This window comes from Rosa chinensis, chromosome 6 (genome assembly GCF_002994745.2).
Source record: "Rosa chinensis cultivar Old Blush chromosome 6, RchiOBHm-V2, whole genome shotgun sequence".
Lineage (NCBI taxonomy): Eukaryota > Viridiplantae > Streptophyta > Magnoliopsida > Rosales > Rosaceae > Rosa > Rosa chinensis.
The window spans coordinates 59,649,512-59,657,015 of NC_037093.1; the positions used below are offsets into that span (position 1 = coordinate 59,649,512).

The 7,504-nt window shown below is 41.1% G+C and overlaps 1 protein-coding gene across 1 annotated transcript; it reads right to left on the reverse strand.

Annotated features, from left to right (window-relative positions):
- Positions 1-855: 855 nt before the first annotated feature.
- On the reverse strand, positions 856-6,619 carry LOC112171689 (UPF0481 protein At3g47200). Its single transcript, XM_040508611.1, has 4 exons — positions 6,518-6,619; positions 6,190-6,285; positions 2,388-2,636; positions 856-2,263 (listed from the first exon to the last, which is right to left on the reverse strand). Exons 1-4 carry the CDS (start codon positions 6,617-6,619, stop codon positions 1,238-1,240), a joined length of 1,473 nt encoding a protein of 490 aa, XP_040364545.1. The 3' UTR covers positions 856-1,237.
- Positions 6,620-7,504: the final 885 nt, after the last annotated feature.

A 7,504-nucleotide genomic window follows, 5' to 3' on the forward strand; every position in this document is an offset into this window, starting at 1 on the left:
TCGCTGGTTGATTTGCCTTTACTCCGTACAAGCATATCCCATGTAGGTTCATTGATTTTTACTTCAACCTGTACAATGATGTAATTCACATTGGGCTTGTTCTGTATGCTAAATTACATGCACATCTTAGTATGACGAAGTTGTTACTTCCAGGGAATTGAAAGCTATGTTGGGGTGATATTTGAAAACCGTCAAGCAGATCAAACTACTTTTCAAGGTTCCAAAGGTATGGCCAATAGCATTGACACTGGATGTTGACACTTAAAGCTTAGAAGGGATGGTTAGAATCTGCAAACTTTTATTTCCTAGAAACTGGCTGCTTCTTGTTTCTCACCTATGAAGGGTTTCATTCCTGTCTCAAAATTCTTATGTTTAAGAAGAATGGTTTGGAGAAAGACTATCCATTCAAATCAAGACCTCATGAGGAAACAATTTATGCAGAGGTTTGTATGAAACTTTGGTTATGTCTGTGTCCAAGTGTTCATTTAGAACTTTTTGTGGACTTGAATGATGCAAATTTGACAGCATATGGTGAAGCATCTTCAAGAGCTAGTTGATTCCAATCCGACCATACATTTCTTGCTGTAAAAAAAATTAAAAAAAATAAAAAAATAAATAAAAGGTAGGTTTTGTCATGATACCTCGGTACCACCGGAGGGATTTGCCCTTCCTATAAAGCAAGAAAACATGGTCTTGGATCTGTAAAGATTCAACTGCAATGGCCAAGGTCCGCATAAGTGAAAATAGACTGATCATTAGACGGGAGCGCCCAATATGTGGAAATTCATCTGAAATCCTTAAACATGAACTAATAGATGCAATAGAAGATACAGTTAATTGAGAGATTACAGAGCACAAGGTTTTAATATGAAGAAAAAGAAGATCACAAACACAAGTGGCCATTATAATAAGTTTCAAATTTAAAGGAGCCAAAGAGAGGAGATCTTGAGAATTCTCTCCTCCCAATAATGGAACTCCTCTCTTATTATACCAAAGTAGCAAATTCATTTCAACAACCTAGCAAACCAAACAAGCACTCTACTAGCTTCACTCAACAATAATACTGGATATCACCCTAGCTACAAGTACACACTTCAAACAACAAAGCACACTCTGCATTCACTCCAAGAAAAGCTGGTCTCCTGGGACATACTCTTCGAATCAACTAGGATCTTTTACCTCCAAAGTGATGGAAAAGGATGGGATAGCAGAGTCGATCGACAGAATGAAGGAAAGGTCACTTAAGAGAGATAATTGAGCAGATAGTTTGAATGGCAGTGAGTATGAGGAGAACAACTGCTGCCACGAAAGACATAGTTGTCCAAGGGGTATTGAAATAACTGCTGCTCAAATTTGCGATCCATTTGTGCCACTTCGAACTGTAGAACTTGTCCAGCTCTCCACAAAGATGACCATAATAGAAGTAGTTTTTGTTATACACAATCCCAGTTGAAAGGTTGTTGATCAAGGTAGCCAAATCCTGATCGCCACCACCGAGATCATTTTCAACAATTTTATACTTGACAAGCAACCCCACATCTTTTGAATCGTCCACCAACTCATCCATGATGCTAACATAATCCCTTATGCAATAATCTTCAGAAGTAATGCATTGTTCAAAGGCAATTAAATTTGTAAGTACAAGCTCCGTTGTATCCCCTGTGTGCAATTTTGGAATCTTCAGAATCCCTTTATGGAATCCTATGCCAAACCATTTCGTGGTTACATCAAATCGTATGTCAAACAATTTCGTGGTTTTGACGGGTTTAAATTGGACTTCTGCCAGGTGTAGCTTTTCAATGCAAGGTGTTGTTGCAGATTTTTCTGTTTTGATCATGGGTGGTTCTTTCGACATAGGAGCTATCAATAGCCCTCTAAAGAGATCAACAATATGTTTCGCTTCTACTCTGGGAGAATCATCTAACTCTATCCCGAAAGCTGTAGCACCCTGCTCACGAAGAAACTGTATGGAAAGACTCCTAACAGAAGCTGGATTGTCCCCAAGAATGAAGAATTTCTTGAATAGGTACTCAAGAATGAAGAATGGCAGCTGATTTTCAAGCATCAGCAAGTCAGTCAGTACATCCTCTACCATCCTTGGTTTTCCAAAGATGCAATCATTTTCTTTTTGCAATTCACTGTCCGAGTACCTACGTAAGAACTGAATGACGAAGATGGCATCCACTAAAATGATTTTGACAAATTCATCACTTTCAAGATCAAAGGTGTCTGCGTAACAAGTCCGCAATTTTTTTTCTCGTTTTTTTTATGTAATCATTCAGCTCTAAATTGGTTCGGTCCATGACACGTTTAAGGTACCACTTTTTGTGAATTTCCATGGCTTTCAGGGCTTCTTTTCCATGATGAAATGGGCCTTTAGAGATTACACGAGGTGTGTAGGCCTCTTCCTTTACACGTCGGAGTCGATCAGGAACCCGGTAGATGCAACGCGAAGGGGACCGGGGAGACAAGCTATCCAACTCCTTTCTCAAAGTTTCTAGCGGGTTTGCTTTATCCAACTCCTTTCTCAAAGTTCCTCTCAAAGTTTCTAACCGGTTTAAGCTATCCAACTCCTTTGTCAAAGTTTCTAACGGGTTTTCTATAGAGAAAAACTCAGTTACCGTTCTCAAACTATGCTGTCAAGGCCAATTTGATACATGAACTCTCAAAAGTATCAATGTGATATTCAAACACATATTTTGACACTAACGTGATACTTCCGTCCAAAATTTCTGACGGCACAATTTCTTTGCTGACGTGGAGACAAATTTTTTTTTTTATTAAGGGCAGAATAATCTTTCACTACTAGCTAATTAAAAAAAAAAAAAACGAAACCATGAACAGAACTCTCTCTCCCAACTCCAATTATTCTTCTTCTTCCCAACACTACCTCCTCCCACTCCAATTCTTGTTCTTCTTCTTCCCAACACTACCTCCAATCATAACTCAGATTCACCTCTTCCTTTCTTCGCTTTACTTTAGCTCTCTCCTCTCTTCAATCTTATCTCCGACATAATCTTATCTATCACCTCCATATATGTGTTGTCTGTCCATTTCTGAGCTCCTATTCAAGTTTCAGTTTCTGGGTTTTTGTTCTTTCCTCTGCTTTAATTTCCAGTCGTGTTTTTAACTTTTTATTTATTTATTTTCATTCATTTATGTTTTATGGGTTTTTGTTTGAACTTTAAACAGCTCTTTTGAGACTTATTTCTGATTATTTGCTCAATAAAGCCTTGAAATTTGAGTCAAAGATTCATGCTGACAGGACCCGCCTCGGATTTCACCATGAAATCCAAAGTGACCCTGCGGGGCCCACTTTAGAAAAAATTCTACCAAAAATTTGGCGGAACTTCCCCTAAAATGGACAACCCAAACCTGTAGAAAACATTTACACTCCTCAAACAATTCATCCCTATGCTCCTGGAGCCACCCTGCTCCCTAAATCAACATCAGTCTCCAATTCACAAAACACACATCTCAACTCGAAAAGCATAAATCTCATAGGAAATCAGAGCAATTCTAACAGAAAGGTATAAGAGGAAAACCTAATTCAACGACAGATGCGGAAGCCATGCTGTTGACTATGCCTAAACTCCGTGTACGCCCGACCTCAACCAATTCGCCTGCAAACTGGGCATTTGAAACCGAAGGGCCCAGGGGAAAGTACATAAAATACGTTAGCGTGAGTGGACAAAAATAAACAATTTTTAAACCAAGTGGATTTTATACTTTCCCACATTTATTTCCTTAAAAACTCTCGATGCATGCAACGATTTAGAAAACAAATCACGAGAAGCTCCACTCAAGAAAAACCGACTAGCCCCGCTAGTCACAAACAACTGAGAGGAAAGATCAAAACTCCGATACTCAACAGGATAAGACCAGCCCCGCTGGTTACACGGAAATCAGACTAGGCCCCGCTAGTCGAGAAATGATAGGATATGGGGAAGAGATATCACCATGCGGGCAATAGAGCCTCCAGGCTCTACCTACCCTCAACTGCCACTCACACATAGATTGTGCGAGGAGGAGAACTAATAACCTCAACTTCCACTCACACATAGATTGTGCGAGGATGAGACCAAATAACCTCGACTGCCACCCACGTGAGGAGGAGAATAAATCACCTCTACTACCACTCACCAACACAAAGTAGGTGAGGAGGAGAACAAGCTACCTCAACTGCCACTCACCAACACAAAGTCAGTGAGGAGGAGACCTAATAACATAACCCGCGTATGGTGAGGAAAAATCATCGAAAACCAGTAAATCCATGTAGCTTCCCCACATTTCTCACGAGATAGAAACCATGTATTCAACGACGTGACCCCGCACGCCAAGATTACTCTCAATCTCAAAATAAATAAGTGAGAAATAGAAATAAACCGACGCCCAAAATATTCTCAAATCCGTAACCGAAACCGGAAATTAGTATAAGCAAATCCCATTTCCAAAAATCTCTCAAAATCTCCAAGAAACCAACCAAATCCAAAATCCTTAATTAGGCATCCCCGATGCCAAAACCGACAGTCAATAAATAAATGAGAAATCCAACTCCATCGAAACTCATCTCGAGAATCTTCCAGGAACTTAAATCGGCAATTAGAAATATACTTAATTCCAGAAGATTACCTCGGAAATAAGCAATTTGTCAAATACTATTATAAATCATAATCAACCTTTGAAACTCATTATCGAGAGCAAAACCACGAGATAAACCGAGATCGGATTTCCGAAAATCAAATCATTTGCTCAATAAGTAATATGATTAAAACTAGAGCATTATTTAAGAAAATAAATGCATGCATCAGTATTTAAAAATAAAAGTCCACTCACAGTACTATTCCGACGATCACGCATTCGTGTTCCGTCATCGAGCAATAGCTCGGTACGTCGTCCTGTACACAATTATATTCCGTGAATAATTCTTCAATAATTTAATACAATTCCTAAAACCAATTCCTCATAATTTCACCTCCCAATTCTCCTCGGATTTAGCCCAAATTATACTACTAATACCAATTCGTTAATTTAAAGGTTCCAAGGCAGAACCGTGAGATATCCGACGGTCGGATTCTCGTAATTCGATAATCGAAACCCTAAACTTCAGAAATTCATAATTAATTCCAAGTTTCTCCAAAAATCACCAAACTTCACATACAAGCTCTACACAATTTATAGAATTTAATGGGCTAAAAACCTGAATTAAAACACTGTCCTACACGCCTCCACGCGCCACCCACAGTGGCGGCGCGTGGGGCTCACGCGCCGGCTGCCACCACCTCCGATGGCCACCAGAATTCAACAGTAGCTGCAAAACCACAGACCCAACAACATTCTCAACTACAACTTCTCTCAATTTTACCTTTAAACGTCCGGATTAATCCCGTGAAGAAAACCCAGAAATGGTTTTCAGATGCCCTCTTCGATTCGACCTCTACACCGGAAATTGCAGCAAGAGGGGTTGGGGAAAACGTTCACCAGCTCGAGGAGTCCCTGCTGTCCACCTTTAGCGGTCGGAGGTGGTCGGAAACGATGGAATCGCCTGAAGGATCGAAATTGGACCCGGAAGGAACTTCACGTCGATTTGAGCTTTTTCGGCCAAATCGTTGCAAATCAAGGGCACCAGCGTGAAGGTGGGAAGGAGGCGAGTTTGTGGTAGCTTGGAACACGCCGGGGGACGGCCGGACGGCGTCGAATTGCAGCGAGGAAGCTGCTGCCCGAAGAGGAAGGGGGAGAGCGCGGGGAAGAGAGAGAGAGCTGGGGTGAGTTTCCGGAAATGGAAACCTACCTCGGTAATTTTTCCATATATATATAATTTTTACCATGAACAGTAACTTTCACATTTTAGCGTATAACTTTCGCATGCGAACTCCGATTTTTACGAACCACATATGCACGCGCTCGGTTTAACGTTCTCTACAACTTTCATGAAGAACATTTTCTCAAATTTTGACCCGAACAAAAAGTCATATTTTAGGGCCACTAAAAGTATCGAAACGACTGTAAAAGTGAAAGTAGTTGTCGTTTACCGTTCAAATGACTAGTAAACGGGTAAATGAAGATACGGGATGTTACACATGCTTCCTGGGTTTCATGTAGGAATATCTTCCCATGAGTCAAAGATTCAACCCTGTTCTTGCCACTGGTGCCTACATCCGATATACTCAATTTCAAAATATCTTAAACCACATCAAGCTCAAATTTTGCTACAGAACTATGTGAATACCCAGAAAAATCAATGTCATCATCATCAATCAATTTGTCAAAGAAATCCTCGTCGGTCTGAACAAAATTTTCCGCAGGTGCAGTAAAAGCATAAATTTACATGAATAGCCGACAAGCTCTAGAAAACCGCCACCACGCCATCACCACGCGTCAAAACAGCGCCAACCCGAAAACCTCCATCGCAGCACTGTCCTGACACGCCGCAAGACACCCCTACACCAATCTGAAGATCCCCAGCAGATCCAAGACAGAGATCGAGTCAGATCCTATCGGGATTGGCCCCACCAACACCAGATCCGAACAGCCACAGCCAACACGCAGGGGCGATGACGTCAGAAGCCACCGCCGGAGCCCCGAGATCCGCCGCAGCACCCCCGCGACCGTCACCCATGAACCGAGATGGCGGACCGGCACAACATCCCAGCCACCTACCCAGAGCCACGCCGCATCCTTGGCACCCCTCCACATCTTAACAAATAGCCTCCCCTCCCGGACAGGAGCGTAACGATGGAGGATCCATCGGCGATCGGCCAGAAGAGAAAGCCCTCCTCCGAATTTCCTTTCTTTTTTCCTCTTGCGCGTGGGGCGCGTTCTTTTTCTCCCTCACGAGTCCCCCTGATATTTTCTTTCTGTTTTTTTAAGTCCCAGATCATCTGAGAAGAAGAAGAATAAGAAGATAAAGAAGAAGGAAAAAGAAAAAGAAGAAGGGAAAAAAAAATTAACAAAAGAAAAGGGCAAATTGGTCTTTTTTTTTTGTTTTTGGTCTTCACGTGCTTGCCACGTCAGCAAAGAAATGGCGCAGTCAGAAATTTTGGACGGAAGTATCATGTGTTTGGGTATCACATTGATACTTTTGGGAGTTCGGGTATCAAATTGGCCTTGGTAGCATAGTTTGAGGACGGTAGCTAAATTTTTCTCTTTTCTATATCAGTTGGAGCAGGTACAACACTTCCTTCCATTTTGCTGCTGGATGATGACGATTACAGATTACTGAAACCACAATCAAACAGGTAATTACTGAGGGTGGGTGCAATTTTTTATTTATTTATTTTTTGAGAAGCAGGGAGTATGCATCTATTGGTTACTGGCTTGTTGGTAGTGAACATTTTCTCATGGAAGAGATTTGGAACTCCACTTTTTTTACTACTTAAAAGTAGAGTAAAATTTATTGGAAAGTGTTTTGACTACTTAACAGTAGAGTACACGTGCATCTTAAAATTTATTGAAAAGTGTAACAGCATAGGATCACTTTCTATAAAAATAAGAGGAGTGAAAT

Bases quoted from the DNA above. Each gene is read 5' to 3' on its own strand.
- LOC112171689 (XM_040508611.1), bottom strand. From the start codon at position 6,619: ATGGGTGACGGTCGCGGGGGTGCTGCGGCGGATCTCGGGGCTCCGGCG. The intron at 6,286-6,517 runs GTTGGTGGGGCC...AATTTTGTTCAG, and splicing joins TGTGGCTGTTCGGATCTGGT to ACCGACGAGGATTTCTTTGA. The intron at 2,264-2,387 runs GTAATCTCTAAA...ATTACATAAAAA, and splicing joins AAGAGGCCTACACACCTCGT to AAACGAGAAAAAAAATTGCG.